The sequence below is a fragment of the Uloborus diversus genome, unplaced genomic scaffold (genome assembly GCF_026930045.1).
Source record: "Uloborus diversus isolate 005 unplaced genomic scaffold, Udiv.v.3.1 scaffold_485, whole genome shotgun sequence".
NCBI classification, from domain to species: Eukaryota; Metazoa; Arthropoda; class Arachnida; order Araneae; family Uloboridae; genus Uloborus; species Uloborus diversus.
The window spans coordinates 100,525-128,254 of NW_026558665.1; the positions used below are offsets into that span (position 1 = coordinate 100,525).

A 27,730-nucleotide genomic window follows, 5' to 3' on the forward strand; every position below is an offset into this window, starting at 1 on the left:
AGCATTACGATGTAAAAACATGGAAGCGAACGAGATGCTTTGACAGCCGAGCGAACAGCACGTTTACTTGTCAGCAGCACTTGGAGTTTGTTTGTCCACCAGGATGACGTCGTCTGCTACTGCCCTATATGTTTATTGCTTGTGTGTTGGAGAGTAGAGACTCAAGTAGAACACTTCTCATTTTCTCATTGAGCTTGGGCGCCTAACACAATGAAATGAAATAAAATGGTTACTATGGCGATTTTATCTTTTGTAAACATTATCGTCTTTTACTTAAAAAGTTGAAAAAATAATTTTGTAAGATTTGGATATGCTTGAAGAAACAATGTGTGCAATATGTGCTGGCTATTTCAGTTGTTTATTTTTTGCAAATTCACAGCATGATTTCATGAATGCTCTGCCTGCTTCAAACATTTAAAATATGGAAAATGTTTTGAATAGAGATTTGCCTGTCGGAGTGTACCGAACCTATGATGAAATAAAGAACCTAAAAATTAGGTATTGTTTTAATTTGAGAATAATGCTTTCAGTACGCATGTTTTTTGGTTCTTGCGTATTAAAATAACATTTGAACGCATTCATGTCTTACATTAAAATAATAATAATAATAATAATAATAATAATAATGAACTGTGGAGTAGAATTTAAAGTCGATGAGGTTTCATTTCAAATTTTTTTATACGTTGATTCATGTTGCTTCGTTGTTGAGATAACTATTTCGTTAATTGGGTTAGAATCACTTTTGATTATGCAATGCGATTTACTTTTGCACTTTGTTTTTTTAAATGCAAGAAAACATTTTAGAAAATTGATACTTCGTATCAAAATATATAATTGTTCCTTATATTCAAATTAATCAAAAACCAGAGCTTAAAATTCTGGGGATAAAGTGCAAATATATGTGTAAAATTATATTCTTTGCGTAAATGGATTGAGCATGCAATGGGTATTAAAATTCTAATCATGCAATTTTAGTGTCATTTACAATTAAATAAGCTTCATAATAGAGCAGTATGATGCTGCACTTAATGATTTGCATAGTAGCTGCATTTTCAAGGAGAATCTGGTACTATTTTTACTGTATTAGTTTTCTTTTAAAAGCTTTGAATTAAGGTGCAAATATGAGAAAGCTTCAAAAGTTAATTTGCTGAAGAATGCTATCAGGTTTACCATGCAGAAAAAGGATTTAAATTAAAAAAAAAAAACACAACTTTTTATTTAGTTCTGAAAAGTTGTGTGGTTTATAGGGAATAGATCAGCGATTTTAAGGTATCCTTCTACATTGCAAACTACAAAAAAAAAAAAAAAAAAAGGTACAAACTTTAACTCCAAAATGATAAATGAGATATACATATTATTGTGATGAAAGCTTTTTTAAAATTCTGTTTAGTAAAAATAATCATCTTATGTATTTTATAGGTTCAAAGTCAGAAAAATTGCTAATGCATGCTTTAGTACTCGAGATTCTCAAGAAATGCAAGATCCAAATGAAATTGAACTGGTGAATTTAATCAAGTCTTCAACAGCTCTTGTGGAACGTACAATCTCATGGCAAGAAAAAATAGAAAAAAGTGTAATTTTTATAATGCTTTTTATCTTTCAAATGTGTTATCTTTTCATGAATTGCTCGAAAAATTTAAAAGATGATTATATAAATGAAAAATAGTCTCTGTCCAGGCATTCATAACTTTTCAAAAATGTAAGACATTCAAAAATTAAAAAAAGCAGGCAATCTTTGAAATTTCTTGAAAATTAGGATAGAGACAACATATACAAATTCGTATTTTCATTTATAAATTGAAAATTTTCTTCAATTGTATGTACAAGTTTTATTGCCATTGTAAAGTTATTTGATATACAGATCAACCTCCCTCCATTCCCAGTTTGCTTAAATATTAGTTAATGAGCCATAATTTTGCCATGCTGAGCACAAAAGTCATATCTGCCCTTTTTATAAAAATTGAATTACGGTCACCAAGTAGTTCTTTGTCACTTATTTCACCTAAATACAGTGTTTTGAGAATGGGAAATATTTTCTAAAAAATTCTGAAAAAGTTACATCAGAATCAAATACATGGAGGCATAAGCGCCCATATGTAAAATTGTAAGGGGGGGGGGGGCTCAGATATTTTAACCTTGGGTTTAGAAGGATATTTTCACCATGGAAGCTCATTTAAGAACAGATTAGAGTCATTAAAATTTGATATTTGTAATAACTTATTCATTAATGGCTGGGAAAGAAATGTTCTTACATTTTTTGAAAAGAAAAAAGTACTAAAAGGAAGGAAGTTCTAATTTCTAAAGGGGGCTTGAGCAGTGGCGGATACAGCCGGCGGGCAACCGGGCATTTGCCCGGTGGGCCGTCATGCTTGGGGCCGATCAACTAACAGCAAAGTCTTTCGGGCCTGTCTACTAACAGCAAAATGTACATTTTGCGCGCAAGTGTTTAGAATAACGCAAATTTGCAAAACACAGCCTCAGTTCCTCTTTACGCATGGGCTAAAGCTTGCGGGTGGAGGGAGGTAGGGCCGTCAACACAAGAGGGGGGGGGATTTCTGAAATTTTGCTTCCAGGGCCTGATTACCACACAGGCTGACTAGGCCTAGGCCTGGGGCCCGACATTTTTTAAAGAATTATGCATAGCATTGCAACGATATGAAAAATACATGTATTTTTAAAAAAGTAAAAAATAATGTGTGACTTATTAATTGGAAAAAAAACTTCTTTAAAGGGAAATTTTTAATCATTCTGCCAGTAACGAATTTACTTGGTCACGATTATGAGGGGGCCCAAAGGGGATTCACAAATGCACATAAATGATTTATACATAGTTGTGTGATTAGACAAAGAGACCTCTAAAACTGCGTTCGTGCTTTGAAAATGTAAATCAAACACTGCATAGACTTCAGGGGGCTTCTAAATTAATGAGGGCGTAGGGCCTCACTTTTAGTATGTTGGGCTCTGGTACTGCCAATATATTTTTAGTGGTTTAGACTACAATTTCGAAAATTTTCTGGGGGTGAGGCCCCCTAGACCCCCCTATTTCAGACTCAAATCTTTCCATCAATTTATATTGCTAATACTTTAATGACTCCTAAAAGCCAAAAAGCTAAGTCCACTCACTCACTCTCTCTTTCTTTATATTGATACATGCGTTTGAAAAAATATTAAGGGGCTGCCAAGCTCGTACCCAACTCCTCCAAGCAGGTTTTTGACCTCGCATTGAGTCTGGGGGTCGTCAGGATATGGCAGTATATAAAAGGGAATGTTTATGACAGGGCCCAGTAATGTATGTTTGTGTCGAGGGAACCATCACGTTCTAATACGGCCCTAGTATTTCACCTATGAACATTGCTAGATCTGTTTCATGTAACAGGGCAATTAAGTTACTTGTTATGACTGCAGAAAAGGACATACTAGCCAAGCAGTGTTATCATTAAGGAAATATTCAATTAAGTTTCGGGCATTATAAAAATACTTAAATGGACAATTACAATCACAATTTCCCCCCAAAATAAGGTTTAGCTAATACTGTATCAATTTGTTCACCATTAAAGCGCAGAAGTGTTCATATCTGTTAAATTTTGTTTAAATATAACATATTTAGTTGTTAAGAATAATTTCCTCATATTTAAGTGATATCCCAATCGTTAGGTAAAATTTAATATCTATAAGAGCTATGGGGCCGCTACACCTCCTAATGCCAGGGCCGATTTTTTCAACCAATCCGCCACTGGGCTTGAGCCAACCTTTGCCCCCCTATATGGGCACCCTTGGTGCCCATATAGGGGGGCGCATAATTTGCATAAATAATTTTGCATATGGGCACCCTTGGCGCCCATATGCAAAATTTTAAGGGAGGGGGGCTCAGATATTTTCCCCATGGAAACCAATTTCAGTACAGATTAGAGGTATTAAAAATTGACATTTTTATTAACTTATTCATTAATGGCTGGAAAAGAAATTTTTATAGTTTTGCAAAGAAAAAAGCATTAAAAGCAAGGAAGTTCTCATTTATAAGGGGGCTCTAGCCCCCCCCTCCTTTTCCCCCCTATGGGCACCCTTGCATGGAGGCACAAAACTTTAAACAACAACATTAACAGAAGATAGTATTGTAATTAATTTTGTTGGTGTAAATTTCAGAGAGTAAAAGTTAATTATTGGTCTCAAATTGAGTGTAGATGATAGCAGTAGATTTAAATTTGAGCTATTCATCTTAAAATCATTGCTAAACATGAAATCAGAAAAATTAATTTTATTAGAACTGAATTTGTAATTAAATAAAGAGAGTTGGATGTAGTAACATGTTGAAAAATGGTTAATTTTTTGGGAGGAAACTATTTGATCTGTCATTTATATTTGCTTGCAGATCAGTCCAGCCAACTTGGGAGTTTCTTACTTTGGTTGCTCAGATTGAGTTGATTAAAGTGATAGAAACAACTCTAGTACTTTGCTTATTTTGTTCTAGTACTTTGTTTGTGTTACTTTTTGCATTTGGATGTTGTGATGCATAGTTGCCATTGTCATTCATTTTCAGGAAAGAAATGATTTGGAAGAAAACAGCAAGGAGTCGGTAACAATATCTATCTTCACATATACCGATTCAGATGTTCTATCTCAATCATTAATTGTAAGTCTTTCTTTCCATTATTTTAAAAAAGAACTGTGTTTTGAAAAACCTAGAAATATTTTTCTCCTAATTTAAAGAACTTTAGTGATTTACTATTTTCATTGAAGTTTTGTGATTTTTTCCTCATTTTATAATTAATTCTTTCTGGAAAAAAAAAAAAAAAAAAATGCAGTTTGTACATAAAACTATAACCATTTTTTTTTTCAGCACTGAAATTAAGCAGTAAAAACATAATTCTTTCTAAAGCTTTAATGAGTGATAAGAATACATCTACATTAGGGCAATTCCATTTTGATAGAAGTATCATTTGTTGCACAAAACACCTTACAAAAACTCCAAATATGTTAGTGTATATATATATATATATATATATATATATATATATATATATATATATATATATATATATATATATATATATATATATACCAACCAAATATGTCATTGCATAAACTTTATGAAGAATCTGAATTTATATTAAATGTTATTTTTTATCTCACTAGCTCTTATGAGATACATCCATCACTGAAATCAAGATGAGTTTTAAATATTGTTTCTGTAAATCTTGAAAGTTTAATTGCATTATATAGACGTTTTGTGCAAAATTGATATGTTGCTTACCAAGAAATTGCTCAATAAAAGCATAATTTGTTTCTAGAGAAAAAGAAGTTCAAAACAGAAGTCTGAGCTTCAAGCAAGCAAATAGTTTTCTTTACTATTTTCTTATTATTATTGCTAATGGTCATTATTATTAGTTTTAATAAATAAATTTTGTGCTCAAATATTTTGGTTATAAAGACATTAATAATTTTATAAATTGTCCATTTTAATGATTGGGACTGTCGTTTAGGGATTGAGAAAAATAAACCAAAACAGAGAGAGAGTGGACTTTGAATGAAGAGATAGAGAGCAAAATTTATTGATGATATTGGTAGCTGTCTCTCACAAGCCTTTATCATATTAAACTTTAAGATCTCATGAGCTAATTTTATTTCTAAGCATTTTTGAAGGCAAACATATACTTTTCCTTGAAAAGAAAAGCTATTTTTGAAACTATATTGTGACCTTTTTGCACCTGCTTTGAATTTTATTTTTGTTTATCAACGAGGTGCTAAAAAGTTGTGCACTTGTACCACCTTGAATTTATGTATAACATTAGACTAATCGGATGATACTTTTGCCTCTGATAGTCGGTTAAATATTCAAAATTTTTATCGAGAAAGTCACTTTTGGATCATTGTTTTCTGAATTTTTTTAGACCTGCACCATAAATTCAAAATCAAATTGTTTCTATAGCAAGACGAATAATAATGAGAAACAAATCAAAGATATACTCATTGAACTAATTAATATTGTTTAGAATATTTTTTTAAATTAACAGTCACATTTTTCTGTAAATGCAGACCAGGACAATGTTTAAAGTTGGCCAAATAGACAGCCAACCGTATGATAATTTTGCTTCTTCTTTTTCTTCTTGGAAGAAAATCTTCCAAGTGACTCTAAAACACATTTGAAATTTTCTTTACAGCATGTCTTATTTGCATTTGCATTCATAAATGTTACAGTCATCATCAAGGTATATCTTTGCTATAAAATTGCAACAGGTCTTGACTAATTATAAATATTTCCGCTGGTAGTTCAGAGAAGTCTAATAATAGAAAAGGTAGATACTGCACATTCATATTATTTAATTATTCTGGTCTGATTTCTGTTATAATAGATTCTGAAACACTAATTAAGCAAGTAGTGTATAATTTGATGATTCAGTAAGAGCCAGATTCAGAGATACTTTATTATTTTTGAATTTTAATACTTGATCACCAAAGTAACAGTTTTATTAGCTGTATCAGGAATGATTTGAACAATGTCAATTCACATATAAAAAAGGTATTTAGGTTAATAAAGCTCTTGCAAGATAGTCACTCGTTGTAGTTGGTGGACTTGTGTCAAGAGCGGATCAAGTTTCTGGTTTTGGAAGTGTCATCATAAGAAGGTGAGGGGGGGGGGGATCTAAGTGCAATTTTCAGCCACAAATAGTTGGTCTGGGGCAAATGTTTTGGAATAAAAGACCCCAGCATTAGGCTATATTTGGTCACTTCGAGGGAATGGGGTGGTCATTACTCCCCTCCCCCTCTGAATCCGCTCTTGGTTTGTGTGTGACATGATCAGACATTAATTTGATAAATGTTGCATCAGCTTACTTCTATTTGTAACTTGTAAAAGATAGAATGCTTTGGTGGAATATGTCTTTCTTTTTAATCTATTTTATAGGGCTCGACCGATGGCATTTTTTGGCCGATGGGCCGATGCCGATTGTTCAAAGATGGCCGATGGCCGATTGTTTTCCTCCAAATGGCCGATGGCCGATGGCCGATGCCGTTGGCAAAAAAAATCAAACAAATAAATTGATAAAATTGTCAGAGATTTAAAGGATGATTGATTCATTTCACTTTACTTCCTTTCTATGAATAAGGAATTGCAATCACAAAAAAAAAAAATAAGATTTTCACCTAAGTTTTTGTTTTACGATCACCCAATTTAAACTTCACAAGTTTTTTCGGCACATCTGTACATGCATGTGTACCTAAGAACATGTAGATGACCGAAATATCCATTTTGAACGCTTCCTCAGTTAATTATCGCAAATTCTCTTGTGATGTCTTCATGCGCGTAAACTTACGTCACTCAAAAACGTTATGAAATAGTAAGTTGAAAACTCATACGTACGTAGTATGATCTAAAGGTTACAGGACAAGGTGTATAAAACCTTAACCTGAATAGTTCACATTACCGAAGCAAATCTATCTACAAAATAGTCACCTTGAACGACTATGCACTTCTGCCAATGTTCGTATAGCTTTTAGAAGCGCTCCTGGAAGACATTTTCGCAACCTCCTGTAAGGCCTCTTGCGCTGCTGCTTTAACTTCATCGTAGGAAAGAAGGCGACTTTCATGTTGAGGATGCACGGTTCGATTGGTCAATACTCTGATATGACAAACAAATAACATAACGTTTCGTCGGACTTAGCTCCATGTGACTTTTACCTGTTCCCAGCAAAAAAAAAAAAACATTTGCATGGACGATGCTTTCCTCCGTCAGGAGAAGATAAAGCTGCATCATAGAAGGTAGCGAAAAATGGCTTTCAGAAGTGTTTCCAAAAGTTATATGAACACTAGCAGAAGTACATAGTCCCTCAAGGTAAACTTTTGAAGGTGGATGTGCTTCTGTAATGTGAACTATTCTGGGTAAGGTTTTATACAGCTTGTCCCGAACTTTTGGATCGTACTACGTACAATCTATAGAAGGTGTAGTTATGCTTCTCCTTTTTTGACTGCTGTACAATGAAAAATAAAGAACAACAGCCAAAAAAAAAAAAAAAAAAAAAAAACTCTTTAATAAACAATTGATTTTTTTTTTAAATTGAACATATAACTAAGATTTCAGTAATATTGTAATGATGTATGGATTTAAGTTCACTAAACATAGTTAAAAAACATTAAATTACGTTGTTAAATCATTCAAAAAAAATTAAGAATAAAACTATGAAACCGTCAACAAATTACGCAATTAAATTGGAAAGATTGCACGTAGACATTTTTTAGTCATCAAAAAAGATAACAGATAAATTACAATACTAAATCATAAAAGAAATATTTTTTTTCTTATTTAAAATTTATGAATAGAAAATTTTGCATTTTTCAAAAAACTAAAACAGTGACATAAATTTTGCTGGAAAAAAAATTGCCATGAAAAGAGCGAGGTTCTTAAAACGCAGCTATAAACAAAATCAATATTTACACAAAGTTAATAACTGAATACATATGACTACTTGATCTGATGTTTGCATACATAATATTGAACAATTAGATTGTTTAATCTTTTATGAAGCTTTACAAACAAGTTCAAATTAAATTGTTCAATTTAACAGTAATTTTCTGAAAGTTAAAAAAATTGCATAATATAAAATCCTTGAAACTTTTCTATAAAAAACGAAAATAACTTATTCATTGATTTTATATAAATACATAAAAATAGTTACTTACAACAGAAAAAAAAATCGATCGCTATTAATGATACAAAAAAGATGGCGCATTACGAAATGGAGGGGGGGGGGGTCACCCTCTGATTTTGCAGTAACTCACACTTCGGCCCCAACCTCGACCTAATATTTGTAGTACAGAACCGCTAAAACCAACACCTCGGAAGAGTTTCTGAATCTATTTCAGCACTTCCGAAGAAAAAATTCAAAAGTCCCTTTGATTTCCGAATTGTGTCACCATTCAAAACGTCTTTCTTTAATCAATTTCTTAAATTAATGTTCTAAATTCTTTCTAAACAATAGATAAAGTTTGAAAAAAAAATCTCCAATTTTATGAATGGTGTTAGTTTTAAACAACTCAGGAGTATAACTAGAGTTTAATTTCAGAAATGGAGGGAGTGGGAGGAGGGGCACACAAGTGTTCTCGGAAATTCAAAATAGTCGTAAAAAATAGAGTTCAAAATAATCATAAACATTGAGCAAAAAAACCCTACCGAAACTTGCACCCAAGTTTGTATTGACTTGCAGTGGCGGATTTAAAATACAGAGTGTTTTAAAATGAATAGCGGGGTTTTGCCATCTCATATTTGTTTCCATAGTCTCCAATTCGGCAATATATCACCAAATGACCGTCAGTCTGAGACGCTATCTTAGTTTTGCATTGAAATAAGTAATTAATAGCCACAAAAAATGAGTAAACAAGCTTTTCAGAACACCCGATCGAAAACAAAAAGGGAAGTGCACAACTGGAACGTACGCACACCCCACACGCGAAAACTTATCCTTCAACAGTTTACCATTTTGGAGTTATGACTTATGAGAGATACTACGTACATCCAGCAGCGAGAAACAACGCAATAATTAACTTGTTTGGTACCTGAATGCAGTATTAAAAACTCTTTCAGGGATGACTCAAATAAAAATTCATACTGAAATTTAGTAAACAATTTTATATGAAAACAACCTTTACTTCGTATTAAAAGGTAAAACATCAAAGGTCTTTTTTTTTTCAAAAACATCGGCCAATTCCATCGGCTTTTCGAAGTTTTTAAGGCCGATGGGCCGATGTTTCTTGCAATTTAGCATCGGCCGCCGATGCCGATGGCTAAATTGTTGAACCATCAACCAGGCCGATGCATCGGTCGAGTCCTACTATTTTATTTGTCTGTATGGTTCTCCCTTTTTTATACAAAAGTTTACGCATTGTTCGCTAGATGCGATTGTGTTTGATTGAGTTGAGATTTATTATTAAATTCTAAACATAAACATTTTCTTATTGTTGAAACAGAATGAAAGGTCTATTGCACATCCTACTTCTTCATCGCTTAGTCATTTGGAAAGAAAGCTGCTAAAAAGAAAACCAAAATCAAGAATGAATTTTCATGATTTTGTTACATGGTACTTATAACAAAGACTTCATTCCTATGTCTCATGCAATTTTTGATGAAATCTATTTCAATTTTTTTGAAATTTAATGCAATGAAATAAAAATTTTAAAATGAATATTTTTTTCTGTGTAGGCAAAAGCCTCTATTCTCATATGGTAAAGAAATAATTAAAAAGCAGGACAGTTCCAATACCATATTTCTGCCTGTAGGTCAAACTCTGCTTGTCATGGCTGCTTTATTTTATGAAGATGGGTAACTATAATACTGAGTTTGTGTTTTTTTTTTTCAAACTGATGCATTGCATGAATTTTTCACCAATTTTTTGAATTTTTTCACAATTCATACCAAATTTGTTTTACTTTTATTATGACATGTTTTGTGTAATTTTTTGTTTATGTTTCAACAACATTTTTATTTGTGTGCTTGCGTGATTTAATTTCAACAAAAATAGGCTAAAATCAAAAATAAAAATGTTTTTTAATTTTATACTGTTTTACTAATTTCTTTTCTTTTCTTTCTTTCCTTCTTAAACTGCAACTTGTTAAACTGATTCAAATTAAAAATTGTAAAAAATACTCGTAAAAAAAGTAAATAATTACTTCAACAAGACAAAGTTTTTACTTTCCAAGCATATACATTCTGCTTATGAATGAAAGTGAGTAGCATTTTCTTTTATAAAAGATTATGTTTCTTAGCTTGAACAAGCATTAATACCATGCTATTCCACATGATAAACTTTTCTAATTAAAGCTCTTACACAAATGAAATATAGTAGATTATATTTTTGGTGTTGGCAACTAAGTTTAAAAGACTTTTATTGTGTAAAATTGATTAAATACATTCAGAACTGTTACGGTAATCAAAGTAAGAGAAGTTTAAAATAGTATAAATTAAGTGTAAATGGTATTATTTTAGTCATTAGTTCAAGGCCAACTTGTGTATGTGTACTCAATGCACATGTATAACCAGAGATATAGTTAGAATTTTTTTAAGATGTAAAAACTCTTGGAAATTTTTTAAAGGAATGAAATTATTTTGGTGTATTAAAACAGTTAAAACTCGTTAATACAAACTTCTACAAGAGCTTAATAATTATTTCATGTCAAGCGAATTTCACTCTATCTGATAAATTGATAACTCACTGGACCAAGCAAGTATTTCATGCAAAGTTTTCATGTGTAGGGGTTTGTCTCTTAATTTATCCAAACCTAACAGCATTCCCTGCTCACAGATACTGATATATTCTTTCTAAGTTCTCAATATGGACTTGAATCTATTATGCTATACAGTAGTTCAGTTGTACTCAACTTTTGTTATACTTGAGGGCCGCACCTTATATTATGGTGAATCTTGCAGACCAGAACACATATGAAATATATATATATATATATATATATATATATATATATATATATATATATATATATATCAGTGGCGCCGACTCCATGGGGCCTGAGGGGGCCCGAGCCCCCTCAAAAGTATTTTTGAGGGGGCAGAGCCCCCCCAATAAATCAAGAAAAGTATTAGTTATATTATGTTTTCTAAACTCATAAATTTATCTTTTATTTTCCTTGTTTGAAAATAGTTTACCTTGTAAAATACATTCAGTAATGAGTTAAAACAAATAATTATTACGGTAGTAAGCAGGTTAACTGAAAAGGAGTAGTGTGAATAATAATGGTGTTATAGTGCTGCAAGCACACTTAAAATTTGTCCCAGTGCGCGAACTTACGGGTCAAATCCGTTGCCGGTGGGAAGCGCTGCGGCGAGCTCATCTAAGTGTTGCTGATCTGGAAAAATTATATGAGGATTTGATTTGTATATTAAATGGGAGGCGTGATAGTTTTGAGTACTTTTGGGAATTGTGTTTAAAAGAAAAACCTTCACAAAATGATGATCCTTCGCTTCCTCGGAATCGACGTATACCGAAGTATGAAAACAACGAAGCCAGCTCACCGCATGCTTTCAAAATCCCAAAGGCACTTTACATTGAGGTTTGTGAAATGGTGCAATCTTGCATTATTGGGCGGTTTACATCAACTTGTCTCGCACAGATCATTGCAGTTGAACAAGAGTGCTTGCTTTTATTAAACAGAGGTGAAACAAATTTTGAAAAATCAATTGAGTTTTCAAAAATAACCTAGACATTGAGAGAGTGCGTTTACACTTGAATATGTTAGCCGGTATAACTAATGAAAAAACTGGTCTTAAAAAAACATGCATAAATTAAATTACCTTTTTACGAAAATACTGTGCGTATTTGTATTTATTTTTTCCTTTTTTCAAAGCCAAAAAATATGTGTCAGGCTTGTCGAATTTTTTGGGTTCTAATGTTGATTATATGACTTTAAAATGCTTTAAAAAAACTTTAAAACTCACTATTTTTCATCTCAAATTTAGAAAATTTCCCCCGGTTACCCCCCCCCCCTCCCCCCATTTTTTAAAAAGTCTGCGTCTCTGGGAATGCCTTTCCATTCAAGTCTAGTGTCCTTCCTACCTTATAATATCAATGCTTAGCTACGGCACTGCACGGCTCCCCATAAAATAGAACAAAAAAATCTCTTACTAAAACAAGTGATATGCTTTAAAAGTTGAACCAGAAAATTTGTAAACCAATTTTTAGATTCTTTTACTTCGAAAACGCCGTGTCACATACTGTTTATTTGTTAAAATTATACACACTAGAAAATATGGCATTTTCAAGGCACAAAAATCTGACCTTTATTTGGAGTGGGGGACCTCCGAGGGATTACATAACACCCTAAACCCCCGGTGATGTCCAGCCCCCCCAATAATTTTTGCAAGTCGGCGCCCCTGATATATATATATATATATATATATATATATATATATATATATATATATATATATATATATATATATATATATATATAGATAGATAGATAGATAGATAGATAGATAGATAGATAGATAGATAGATAGATAGATAGCATGGGAAAACATGGAAGAGGAAGGAAAATTACAAACCAAAAATTGTTATCATTGTTTCATGCTCATTTTATTCTCTCTTTAACCATTCTAGAATGGAATACAGTGGAATCCACTTAATTGGACTTGCCTTTAATCAAACCAGCCGCTTATTAGGACCAAATCTTAAAGAGCCGAAACATGTCCCCTTACACAAGCCTAATAGTATTCGATTATAGGGACCAAAAATTCATTTGATCGGACCAAGGAGCATGAGAACAAATTGGAAAAAATTTAGAAATTGCCCGCTTGAAGTAAGGTGAAACGAATTTAATAGTTAGGGTAAAAATTAATTTTGGTTCCTTGTAACTTTCAAAGGAACCCAGCAATATCAACAGGAAAAAATGGTTTATGAAACTTTTATTGAATGGCAACACTGTTCCAGCAACTCACAACTAACAAAAAAAAAAGTGAAATTTCAATTTTTTTTCATAGTTTAGTTAGCACATTCTATAACATGTCAATTTGAAAGGAAAAAAAGAAAAGAAAAATGTATTGTAATTTTCATTTTATTGAAAATTTTAATGGCTGATTAGTATTTTTTCGCACTTATTTTTTCATTCTCACGTTTTAGTTACTTCTTGTTGTTTTATTGAATCGTACTGACTGGAAAGAATGTAACTTAAACCGTATTGGTTTGAACAAGTTGTTGAACAAGTGCAAAAAAGATTCTTCGCCTTATTTTGATTTATTTTTAACTGAAAAAGTTTCGTTAGCAGCATTTTCTCTTCTTTATATGCTCACCATACAAAGTACAAATGTAACTAATATTGTATCGGTTTGAACATGTTGTTGAACGTGTGTAAAAATATTGTTCGCTGTATTTCAATTTATTTTTAACTGAAATTTTTTTGTAAACAGAAATTTTTCTTTTTTATATGCTCACCATATATGTTAGACTCACAATAATCATAATGGCATTCAATTGTTTTGTGTGTAATACGTTCGGTCAAGCTACACAAGTCCTGTTCGCTTAATCGGACCAGCCGGTTATTAGGACCAAAATGGTCCCGTCCCAGTGTGACCCTATTAACCGGAATTGACTGTATTGCCATTTTCTGTGATCAATTTGTTTTGGTTTTAAGGAATGACATATTTTGGTAACATTAAATTGTTTGATTTTCATTTAGGTTCAACATTTATGAACAGTATGCTCTTGAAATTAAGATTAGTGTTAGTTTTAAATCAATGCTTTAAATTTACTTCAATCATCTTGTTTTCTATGTATTTATTTCAAGAGTTCTTACTCTTTCAAAACATAATTCACTCAAAATACTTTCTTTTTTGCTCTTGCACTTTGTATTGATTGATATTTTTATGTAGTTTACTTTCTTCCCTTCTTTATTCGGCCAGAAAATGTTTTTTAACCAATATTTCACATTAAGTGATGATTTTATTTCTGATTAGATTTTTAGAGTTTTCCCTAGTATTGTAGTTGGAGTTGATAGTTGGATCCCCTGAAATATTTGGTTTATTACTGGAAAAATTTGCAACTTTAATGCAAATTAAATTTCAAGCACTTTTTTAAAAATCTAGATATTTTTTTTTTAAATTTAATGCTGGCATAAGTTATCTGAGCTGACCTGTTTTGACTGTGCGTAAGTCTGTCGATCATGACATCTACACTTTGGAAAGATGCATTCCCCCAAATTATTGTTTCCAACTGCAGCACTGGTTATTCGTATTGAAAAGTTATGCAAAACTAACACATTCTTTTTTACTCTTTCAGATAGTTAATAAATGCATTTTTAAACTCTTTTTTTTTAGCTCATCTTCTGAAGAAATAGAACTATGCTGTTTACGCTATAATGATTATGGTACTTTGATTGTCTGTCCAGATTTTTGCAAGAGTAAAGCATTTTCATTTCTTAATAGCAGATCAGGTTTGTAAAACCTACAGTGCTACTATTACAAAAAAAAAAAAAAAGGAACATACAGCTTTAGAATGTTTTGTATTTTCAAAAATCTGTTAGAAAAACAGTATATAAAATGTTGTTTGTTGGCATTTTGTATAAATGAATCAAATACACTCCTTTTCTTTGGTAGGAAAAGGTCTTTGTTAGTATGTATGATATCTAGTCAATGTCCGTTGTTGAGCATAAATAAATCAGGTGGAAAAGGCAATGGCATTTGTGTGTTTTGTTTAGAGTGTTTAAGAAGTTTCGTTGAAAATTGCGTGATTTTGGGTTCACAGTTAAAAGTGAAAAAGTCAGTGTAATATTGAACTGATGCAAGTCAGTGTTTTTGATGAACTATAGGTAACAAATAAATATCCATGAAATAAAAACCAATAGGTAACAAGTCTAAATGCATGCACATGTTTTGGGATAGCAAGGAACACCTTTTTCAATTCAAATAAATTATTGAACTTCTGAGGTTAAGCAACAATTATGAAAAAAAAGTGCAGAATAATAGAATTAGCACAAAATATGCAAAATGTTATGACTTTAATGATTTGCCGTTGTAGAAGAATTACAGATAAAATTTCAAAAATCAAAAGCACAGGAAAATCCTTTTTTTACTCCAAAGTTGGGTCTTTAGATAAGGATGAAAAAGCATTTAAATTACCAAAGGTAAACATGAAGAAAGAAACATTTTCAAAATAAAATGCTAGATTTAATAAAAGTAAAAATGAAAGAAGCACCTCCCTTACTATTATTATTCATCAAAGATAAATTGGGACATGCAAGTTCATTTTTGGCAAAAATCCCTAAAATGAGACGTTAAAATACATGAATCAAAAATTAATTATGATGAATAGAAAAATTTTGAGCAGGTATATAAATAGATACATTGATAAATGAAAAAGGGACAAATTAACGAATAAACTGACATATTATGTTCTAAAGTATTGAGTTTACCTTGACAATGGCTGTTTTTTGCACATGATTTTTTTGTAAAATTGAAAATGAAAATAAAATTTAAAAATCAAAAAATTTTCTCAACTTTTTCCTGTATGTAAAAAAAAAAAACATTTAAACACTTAAAATCAAACAAAATCTGAAAACATTTAAATTATAGAAACAAATGAATTTAAATAATTAAAATTTGATAAGAAATACACTGCAATTTAAGTTGATTCCAATGCAACCTTATGTTCTTGATTTTATTTGAAGTGTTTCAGAATTAAACTCTTTCTAATGAGGAAGGCATGTATATTTTCTAAACTGAATTACTAATTTGAATCTGGTAGATTACAACAATATATAAATTTATTTAAAAAAAAAAATTCAAGTCTTTGTGAAGATGTGTAATTTATCTTACATGATATCCAGTTTGGTTCAGACAGTATCGGAAACGAAGGATATGGGGAAAGAAAAGGAAAAATAAAATCTTCGGGAAAAAAAGAACATATTTTGTTAATTTTTGACGAATAAATGGGTTCTGAAAACTTACTCATTCGTCTTGAAAATTTGTTGCTGCAGATTTGTATGTTATTAAACTTTAAATTTTATATGTACAAGAAAATTGAAAATGATGTTTGTAATTGGAACATATCTATCTACAAATATATGAAAGGTAACCAATATTTTTAATTGCAGAAGCATTTGAATATGAATTCGAAAACGTTTCACATGTTCTAAAAGAGTAAGTTCACGTTTTTTGAAAGAGATAAAATAAAATCTGAAAAGTATATACCTGTACAACCTTTGATAAATAAATTATGTTTTTCCTGTTTACAGATCTGAAAACTTGCAAGAAAAAGGTTTCTTTCGAAAGGTCATAAATTTGATAATTTATTATATAACATTTAATACCTTCCTTTTTTCTAAAATTCATAAACTATCTCTATGAACTAATGATGTGGTATTAATATATTTAATAGGTTGAGCTTCAAAAACAAAAAGTGATTACTGATGCTGTTGGAGAAATATTTTTCTTAGTAAGTTTTAAAAAATATTATTGCATGCTTTCTTTAATTCGCTATTATTTTAAGCTCTGAAATTTGTGAAACATATTTTATACTGCTCTAAGATAGTAAAAAAACTTTAATCTTTATAGCCTCCTGAAGACAACATCTTATTTACTATAAATTGTGAAATAGGTAAGTATTGTTTTTTGTATTAGCTAAGTACCATAGTACAAAAATACTTTCTGCACCAGAATGCTTCTTAGAAAGTATTTTAAACTTCTAATGATTAAGAAAAAAGTGAAGAGTAAAATATTTTTCAGGATTCAAAACTGTTATGGATGTGTAGGATCTTAATGAGGAGCTGACTGGGTCCCTAAAGAGGGCGCCAATGTTGGCCTCCAAAAGACACAAAAAAAGGGGGGGGGAGTGCAAAATGCAAAAAAAAAGAAAAAGAAAACCATGGTATACAGGTTTACAGTTTATAGAAAAGAGAGAAGAAAAAAATAGTTTGTACAAAAAAAAAAAAAAAAAAAACCTACGGAATTTTCCACCAAAAAAATAAAATAAATTAAAAAAAAAAATGTTTAAAAACATTTAAAAAGGTGTTCAAGCTGAATGGTTCAATGAAGCTGAATTTTGTTCTGTTTTTGATGATTTGATTCATTAAAGCGGTTGATTCAATTAACCATTGATTCAATTAACGGGCTTCCACTGTATTAACAGAAAAATCCTGAAACACGTCAACTTTAATTTTAGTTTTTCAAATTTACAATCATAACTTTAATTTTTGTAATTAAAATTTAAAATAAAAGATTACATTGTGCCCTCTAATTCCCAATTATCCACTAGTTAAGGGGAGATTTCACCCCATTAAATGTGCTTGTTTCACACTTGAACAGGGTTACTTGTTAATTTGAAATTTAATTTTTGCGCCGAAATAAAAGGGTACGGGAACCTTTTGACCTATAAGAAGAATCAAGCATTATAGGAACTCTAAAATATTGTTTTTCTTCAGAGACACATGTACTGAATAACTAGCTATATACTTGATTGATTTGTTTTATATTAGCTGCATATTTTACTTTACTTGCAATACATTCTTTTACTTAGTGTCTGCAAGCTACTTCTTGCTTCAAAATATTTTTGTGCATTATCAAATAATTCTTCCTGAAGGTATGTTTAAAGATAGAAGCATTTTTAAATGTATTTAAGTGGAAGCATTTATAAAAACAAGTTTTTATTTACTAATTATTTCCTCCAAAATATAGGTTGCTGTTCAGAAAGTCCTTTGGAGGGGACCACTGAAACATGTAGAAGCAAACAAATTGAGCAAGTAATTTATTTTAGAGCAGTATAATAAGTATCTTTAAGGAATTTACAGAGTTATTTTTGAATTTGTCTTTAAGCTTTAAAATTTTTATATGCAGTAGACTCTCGATTATCAAAACATTAACTGGAATTTCATTTACCCAACAATGGTTTCCTTGAATTTCAATTATTTATTAATTAATTTTGATTGAACAGTATACAACAAGTCGGACCTCGGTTTTTACAAACTTCTATTTAACGAATTTTGTGATTTAGCGATTTTTTAATTTTTCCCTACTAAAATGAAGGCAAAAACCCCTATTTAACAAATAATAAGCTCCGATCTAATGAATTATTTGAACATTCGAATTTTTTTTTTACCGTATTACCCCACATGCCGGAAAAAAAGCGAGGTTGACCAGCATGCCGGGAAATTTGGATTTTCCGGCATACCAGATAATTCAAGGTTTATTTTGCAACAAAACAAAAGTAAATTTCCATATTCAGTTTCAATCAGAAAGCAAACATATGTAAGGAAAAAAAATAAATCCCGAAAGTAACCTTCATTCCAAAAAGAAAAAAAAGTGTATTGCATGTAATATGTGCTTATTATTTATGGTAGGTCATTATTAATAGATTTAATTATATGCCAATAAAGTACTCAATTCAGAAGCAATCATCCTTACTGCAATTTGTTCATAACTTTTGTAAATAAATTGTTTTAGGTTTCTTTTAGAGAGGTTTATTTTATTTATTGAATAGTTATATTAAATTCTTTAGCACTGGGTTAGGGGTGGTAACTTACTGCTTAAATGTTTGCTTAGTTAGTTTTAATTTAATTTTTATAAAATTATTTGTTATTACAATATTTTTCTTGTTAAAATAACAAATGACATTGTTAGTAAATATTTTTACAAAATTAAACTGTTTACTACTAATAAGATATGTTTTGAACTTATATTTATTTTTAATCTGAACATATTCTTTATAGTATTACTTTTTTTTCCTAACTTCGATTTTTCCGGCACGCCAAAAAGGACCAGGCAAGTGTTATTGAAAATCTGGTGACCCCTGAATTTTGCAACAGGATGGATAATGCAGGGTAATACGGTAATTTGAGTTAGGAAATACTGGATTGTTTTCCAAATGACATATCCATATTGCCTAAAGCAGAAAAAGCACTGTATTGGAGTCTGCAATTTTTGAAGGGTGAGGGGCAACCAATGAATAGCGATTCTGATGCAGAAAGCGATAATGAAACTCCCGTTAAAACTTACTTTTTCAAGTGCCTTAGTGGAAACTAAAAACATATCTCATGCTTCATGCAGCAGGCTGTAAATGACACAGTATTTTCTTCTCTCCATAAAGTCGAAAGAGAACTATTTCGAGTCAAGTATCAAGGAAATTGTCAAACATCTATTACTCAGAACTTTAAAATTTCAAATCAAATTGTGTGTAATAATTCGTCTAATGCTGGACAAAAAGTGTAAACTTTCTTCTTTTGGATATTTGTGCGCAGTTGCTTATTAGGGTTTTTAGATAAAGTAAGTGCAAATATTTTTCACGCCCCGATATTACGAATAACCCCAATTTAATGTATAAAAGTTTCGGTCTGGATGAATTCGCTAAATCGGGGTCCGACTGTAATTTCAAGGCTGATCTTGGCTGTATGCACCAAATCAGGGCCGTATCCAGAAGGGAGGGGGGGGGAGGGACCGCCCCTCACCCAAAATGTTTCGTATCATAAAACAGAAGAAGTTTTATTCCCTTTCTAATGTCTGAAAAGGAAAATAACAAAGTGTTTTATTCTAAATTTTGTAACTGTTAAAGGAGTGGAGATTTGAAGAAAAAAGCAATTCTAGTTCTCATTAGCTGCAAAGTATACATGGAATTTATACCCTTATTAGGACTTCCTGCTCTCTTTCCCAATTCAATTCAGGGCCGTCCAGGGCCAAGGCAAGCACCTTGTCAGTTTGGCAGACTTGCCCCCCCCCCCCCCAAATCTCTTATCAATCTTACACTGCACCGATTTCAAGCCGGGAACTCCCCAAGGGCCAGGCCCATAGTTTCCAATTAGGCTAGTGTGTGGTTACCAAGATGTGCCGAACTTAGCTCCTTGATACATCCTGCGTAAAAAATGCTGATATGAGTAAATGACAGTGTACTTTTATTTTCTCCTCCTTTGTTTTTCCTCTCTGTTGGATTCATGTCAACGATTTGTCGAGAAAGCAATTTTTATTTAGATTGATCTTAATTTGCAAAAGAATGCATAACTTTTAAAAGGTTTTGTTTGTTTATTTTCTTTTTTCTTTGCTTATTTTTGTAGTCTCAATTACCCCATATAAAGCCTCAAAAGATTTTTATATCTATTTTTCAAAAAATTTCCCGTGGGAGAAGCCCCCCGGACCCCCTGAAATTATGAATGTTTTACATTTCATTTGAAGGGCCACTCTTCTGTTATCTTTACCACTTACCACAAGGTGAATAAAAAAATAATAAGAAATTAAAAGAAAAATAACAACAGTGGAAGCATTAAAAATGGATGTATAAAAAACCTTCTATGTGAAATATTTTTATATGTGTATGTGTGTTAGGGCAATGTGCGAATCCAGGCCCCTCTCGAAAAAAAATTCTGTATTCGACCTTGCACTAAATTATCAGCATTTTTCTATCAAGTCTTCTTATTTTCAAACCCACAAGTAAATTTTTGAAACATTAAATAGTTTTAGTTTTTAAAATACTTTTACATTCTAAAGCGATTAAATCCAAAATTAAAGCAGTTTCTATTTAGTCATTATTTTTTACTATGCATGCCATGACCTGGTCAAATTCACTTCGTCAACTGGGACAGCAATAAAGTAACCTAATCATTTGTAGTCACCAACTGTTTGGCCATCGAATGACACTGCAGGGGGACCGCTAAAATTTAAACACTTTTTTTAATTTAAAATCCATTTTATTTGGTCCGTTAAAAACCACATACACAGTGTATCTCAAAAGTTATGAAATTATTTTTTTTTTGCATGCACTCTGGTTGGCTGGGTTTAGTGGTGTGTTCCCTCAGCTTCACATTACATCTATAATTTGTGTGCTATTTAAAATGTTTTGTAATGAGTTTCTCAACTCAAATTGAGTACTCTTTCTTTTCAGGCTAACGTTGCTTATTTTGGATACAGCTTTTCAGTGGATGTTGTAACTAAAGCGCCTTTTTTAAGTATGCTTTTCAAAAAAAAAATTTTTTTTTTGTAAATTTGTACATTTGTGTATTGTGTTTGCAATTTAATTTCATTCTTGTTATAATCTTGGATTGCATTTTTATGTTACAATCTTACCCTTTGAAATAACACCTGCTAATATAACCTGCTATTCTAAAAAACTAATCAGAATATCTTGCTTGACGTTCAGTTTGAAAACACTTGAACTCTCATGCGCTTCAATCATATGATTTATAAAGTAAAATCAGTCCACTAGAATTAGTAAAAAAAATTTTGTTAAAAAGTCATCATTTTATGTAGTGTCTCTTCACAGAGCTACACAGTTGAACTCACTTTTAAACAAAGGCATTAACAGGGGGGTGGGGGGGGGCAGTCTAAAGGGGCCCCAAGAGGTATGAAATAAATTTAGGGATGTAGGAGTAAACAATATGAAAGGGGGCCTAGAAAAGTCATTTGTGATATGCCTCAGTGCATGTCCCTGCTAAGAAGTGTGAAAGAATTGCAATATTTGCTCGTTTTATAACCAAGCTCTTGTAAAAATCCTGTTTATGCAAATAATCACAAAAATTAAAACATACATTCTTTTCTTTACTTTAATTCTGTACAGTACTAAACAAGGAGGGGGGAAGAGGGGGCTCAAGCACCCCCCTTTGAAATTAGAATTTCCTTGCTTTTAGTACTTTTTTTCTTTGCAAAATGCAAAAACATTTCTTCTCCAGCCATTAATGAATAAGTTATTAAAAATGTCAAATTTCAATAACTCTAATCTGTACTGAAATCGGTTTCTATGGGGAAAATATCCTGCTAAACCATGGGGAAAATATCTGAGCCCCCCCCCCCCCTTCTTAAAATTTTGCATAGGGCGCCCTTGCTAAAGAAGTTGGTTAATTTTCTTTGAACTGTCTTATAGTCTCTTTCTTGTGTTATTGTTTCCAAAGTAAACTCAGTGCCTGAAAAACCAGGGTCATTTGCACTCCTTGCTTCAAAGCTTCAAAAAAATGTTGAAGTTTCTCTGCACGTCAAAAGCCACTGAGTATGTTGAGGATTGTTCAGTTCCATTCTTCAAATTTGTCGTTATTGTAGTCTCATTATTCGTTTTTATCTCTATTAGCTTGAATTTAAGCTACAATATTCTCTGAAAGTATATCTTGGAAGTCATAACTTTGGCATCAACAAATATAATATTTTCAAATGCTTCTCTAATTTATAAATTAAAAAAAAGAAAAAAATAAATAACTATCATTACTTGTTCCCAGGATTTATGACTCAACACTAACTTTCACTTAACTTCAGAATGTTAAAGGAATTTTTCCCAAGGAGGAAAAGTGGAGCTTTAAGTCAATAGAAATTTTGTCAATCACAAAAATAGTGCTCACTTTTAGCAGGGTTTGCTCCTTAAAAGTCATGTATGCTCGCCAAAACTTAAAGTAGTAAGCCAAATCTTTCTGATTTCTTTGCTAAGTTCTGGTGAAAACTAAAAAATATTTTTCCATTACTATGTATTTTATCCTATTTTTAATTCTTAATTCTTGAAAAAATGTTTACCTATTTTCTTTTGGGTATTTATAGCATGTAAAACTAAAGATTTTCTTTAGGGAGAGAGAAAAATTCATTATTGAAAGTAATGTTTGGTGTAGCTTGGCAGAACAGGATATTTTTACTTCATGTATCGAAATGAAGCACGAAATTGCATTTGCACAAAAGGCAGATTTTTCACCCACTGTATATATTTTTTATCCGTTACATACAAATGCTCAAAAGGAAAAAAAAAAACATAACTAGATCTAAATCTTACTTTTAGTTGAGTGGTATTAAAGTTGTATCGTTACCTGTTCCATAACGAAAAAGGATAAGAATTGCTATGAGCTTCTGTACACATGAAAGAATAGAAAATTTCGGGTTAAACAAAAACAGTGTTAAAAAACTTTTATCTACCCTTTGTAGGCCTGCAGTAAGTGTAAAAAATTTCCACTCCTGTTAAGGATGCAAAAAGGTTGCACACTTCAACACACATATAATGTAAATAGAACCAGCAGAAATACTCAAAAATTGAAAAGTGATGATATAAAATTAGCGGAGAAAAACTAGAGATTAAGAGACAAATACAAAAAATGAGGCAAAAAGTGGTCAGTTCCAGGAACATGTTTTGATTTCTGTCTCAATAAATTTATTGTTAAGATTCCTCTTCCAACATCTGTTCACTATCCTGCTGTGGGCAGGTAAACAGCAGTATCTGCAGAAATGAGTTTTCGAGATATTTGAAAGGATGTGCATTGGATTCAATACTAACATTAGGGAAATGTTGAAATTAGACTTTTTTTTTTTGCGCCTTTTTTCAGCGGAAACCAAATAAGCAAGCTTGTACAATAAAGCCCATGTACAAAAGATGACAAAAATGCAAAAAAATAAAACTTTGCAGTTACTGTCCTTTACCTGCCCACGGCAGTATAATATATAATTAAGAAATTTCATCTCAGAAAATACACACACAGCAAAAATATGGAAAACAAAATTGACAAACAAATAGGGAAATAAATTTCTCTAAAAAAAAAGAGGATACTGTCAAAAGAGTGGAAATCCATGGATCCGAGGAAGAATCTCATGCCTGGCCATTATTAATAGATCGGCCCTTGAGGCAAATAACTTCTTTATAACAAAGGGTGGCGACAGGAACTGTGAAAAAAAGTTCCCTGACTTTTCCCTGATTAAGTTCAGGGGCGTAGCTAAGGGGGGGGGTTTGGGGACAACCCCCCCCCCCCCCCGAAACGTTAGTATAAAAAAAAAGAGAAAAAGAGGGAAGAGAAAGAAAAAAAAGATGAAAAAGAAAAAAAATCAGAACGACTTTTTTCTAAGTAACGAAGGTCAAAAATTCACTTCGCAACCCCCCCCCCCCCCGGCCCCCAATGCCAGTGAAAATCTGCTCCATGTGTGATGACCCTCAAGCATAAAGACGCTTCCCTCTGCTGCGACAGTTTTTTGATAATTGAGTGAAATTCGACACTTCACTTTAGAAATGAGATTGATTTGTTAAATCCACTCTCTGTCCACTCCTATTAAATCCATCCAGCCTTTCTTTGTCATAGATTCTGCAAATTGTTAAATATGTTTAATTTTATGAGCCGCGTAGTGGGAATATTGCATACAGTCGAATCTGTATATTTCGAATTTCACATTAAAGAAAAAAAATCGAGATAAAGAGGTTTTGAAACATGGGGGCTTTAACAAACTTTTTATAGAAATTTGAAATATGATGGTGAAAATTTGAAATCGATACTAAAGACAATATGGGCTCTTGATTAAAATTCCTCTTTATTAGTTTTGTTAGGTATTTATTCTATTATTACAATATTAAGTGCTTTATTGCGAGTTCAAGGAATCATTTTGACATTAAAAGAAACTTTAAGCACATCTTTTTCAAGAAAAAGTCTTTTATTGCTTTTAGATCCCTGATTTTTTTTTTTGGATTTATCCTCTTGAGGTTAGCAATTGCAGAAAATCTAACTTGGCCAGTATCCTACGATCTTTCTTTTTTCATCACTTGAAAAAAACTTATACTTTCTTTTCACTCCTATCATTTCGATTTTCTAAGGAATCACAATTTTAAGAAAGGGAGCAACCAAAGAACAGTAGTATTAATCCAGATAACAGAGCGAAATGGCTTTTAACTTGAATGACTTTTAACCATGAACTTGAAATGTTCATCTTAACATGTCAAACCTGTGAATCCCCTTTACTCTTAGTACCCAAGAAAGTGCTCGAAACGACTGTCCTTTGGTTAATCTACCTGGAAAGCCTATTCGTGGAACACATTTCTCCCTTTTTTCCACTGCCTCCTCAGGTCTTGAAGGCAATTCCTCTGTTTCTGAGTTGAAGAAAATGTTTTTGTTTGCTGCTGGCCTTTGTTGCTAGAAAATTTCACTTTAAATTAAATGGAGGAAAAAGAAAAAAAAGTTAAATTTTCCACAACATTAAAAAAATAAAAAATTCTTTGCTTTTGTTTTGTTTGACACAAGTATCGGAATTGGGGCACCCCATTCCAAAGTATGTAAGATTCACCTCCCTCTTATTTTTTTTAATACTAAAAAAATTTACATACATACACTCAGACACACAAACACACATGCACACACACACACACACACACACGCACACACACACACATATATATATAAGAAGACCCCCCCCCCCCCCCGAAAGTCGGGTCTAGTTACGCCTCTGATTAAGTTCACCGAATTTCCCTGATTTATGTTACCAATGATAATGGTTTTCTTTCTTAGCTCTACTTGAAATCCATTGTATGTTTGTATAAAATGCAGTATTTTAAACGTTTTAAGTTGTGTAAAGTTTTTGAACTAAAGACATATTTTAAGATGCTATACTTTTTTAATAAAATGGTTAAAAAAAACATACAAAGTCAATTTTTTTGTTGGAAAAAAAAAACCCTACAAAACAGTATGTTAAATTTTTCTACAATGGAAAGACTATACAAAATTAAAAAAAAAAAAAACTTTACTTCCAGAAACTACTTAGCATAAGAATTTTGAGAAACTATTAAAGTTACTCTCAAAAACATATGTGTATTTATGATAGAATTAAAAAGTAACTGAAATTATTTTGAATTAAGTTTTCAAACAGTATAATAATTGTTGCAAGAATAACAAGTAACAGTGAAAGAATAGAAGTAATGTAGTTATTCTTATATAACTAATTGACATATTTATGCAAAACAGATGAAACCTTTTGACATTCATTAATAGGGAGCTTTTTTTCTAATCAAGAACATAGGTTTTAATGAATGAATACAGCATTTTAACAATAAAGAAATAAAGATATTTACTTAAGTGCACAAGTTAACCCTAATTCAAATGATTTCAGTATGTAACGAAAAAATAATCTTAGATTACTTTTGTAAAAAACAAACAACTTTGAAATGCAAGAAAAAAAAAGCAATTAGTTAATTTTAAAATATATAAAAGAAGAATACAACTTGGTTTATAAAATTAAAGAGTCACTTAAGTCTGAAGAAGAGAAAACCTTTATAATCTGCAGTGACAACAAATAGTATAACGGCAAAAAACAAAGTTTTTTTTTATTGAAAGTTCAATTTTAGCAATTTAATTAAAAACATGAAGAAGTAGTATTAATTCAAAAATCAAAGATTTCTTCTTGAAATCGTGATTACAGTACGCTAATTACTTCGAGACAATGGAATAAAGGCAAAGGAGCTAAGGCATTAATGAAGGCTTCCTCTTTGCCTATATGGCTGTTTATTTTACATAGCATTAAAAGCGTAAAAGGAAATTTCAAGCTAGGTAAAATAAGCAACCTAACAAACACAGAAGCAATCTTAGGAAGTTCATCCTGTGGTTGATAAGTAAGATTCAATACTTTGACATTGAGGAAAAAAGATGCACAAATATGCGGCAGTGTATAATCGTACCTCATTAATTTTACTTTTTTTTGAACAGATAATTGGCGGAAAATGCGTAGGGAATTATAGTACTTAATTTTGTAAAGCAAAAAAAAATTTTTTTTCTTCATAAAATCAATTTTCCCTGATTTTTTGTTATTTTTTCAAAATTCCTTGATATTTCCCTGATTAATAAAGTTCCCTGACTTTTCCCTGATCTCCCTGATCTGTCGCCACCCTGTAACATGAACATTTATGGTTTAGAAAAGTTTGCTCTTAAAGCTTCCAAGTGATTTGTGATTCTTAAAATATACACCATTCACAAGAGGCATGCCTTGTTTTTTATCTCTTATGTGAACTTTGGCAAATCCACTGTGCATCATGAAACAATTTTTAATTTAAATATTTTTCTAAATTTATTTGTTTTGCCTTTGTATTACAAGATTTTAAACTCATGTAACTTGGAATATGCTGGGCATTTAAGTTAAAAACAAATATATGAATTTCACATTAAAAATTGTTGCTTTCAAATTCAGTTTTTATATTTTTAGACAGGTTGTCCAGTTTAAAAGTACTAGTCGAAGCAACTTCTGTTGATTATTGGGGCAACTTTCGTAATGAAGGATATGGCTATGGCGATATAGTATTAGAACCAGGTATATATATAAATTTATTTATTTCTTTACATTTTGAAATGTGTTTAACAAATTATATTTTTACATTATTAAAATTACAATTTTCTTATTATTTATTGTACCTCAAAGGACAACTCAAAATGGAGATTCTAACGTGGAAACTTGAACCTACAACTCTTAAGAGCAAGTTACATAATTTTTTTATTGGTGGAGTGCCGAGCTTAGAAGACATATCCTATGTAATTAGTCCAAGAGAGACAAAA

General features: G+C 31.4%; 1 protein-coding gene across 1 annotated transcript; it reads left to right on the forward strand.

Moving 5' to 3' along the window:
* Window positions 1-227: 227 nt before the first annotated feature.
* Window positions 228-27,730, forward strand: LOC129233510 (tectonic-like complex member MKS1; the record flags this gene model as incomplete). The annotated part of the gene is given in 15 exon segments (XM_054867527.1): window positions 228-498; window positions 1,420-1,573; window positions 4,538-4,630; window positions 9,959-10,068; window positions 10,191-10,310; window positions 14,814-14,929; window positions 16,589-16,634; window positions 16,730-16,766; window positions 16,873-16,929; window positions 17,049-17,091; window positions 18,010-18,072; window positions 18,168-18,232; window positions 21,358-21,421; window positions 27,384-27,488; window positions 27,597-27,730. Coding segments are annotated over 15 exon segments (1,284 nt in total), but the record flags the coding sequence as incomplete, so codon positions are not given.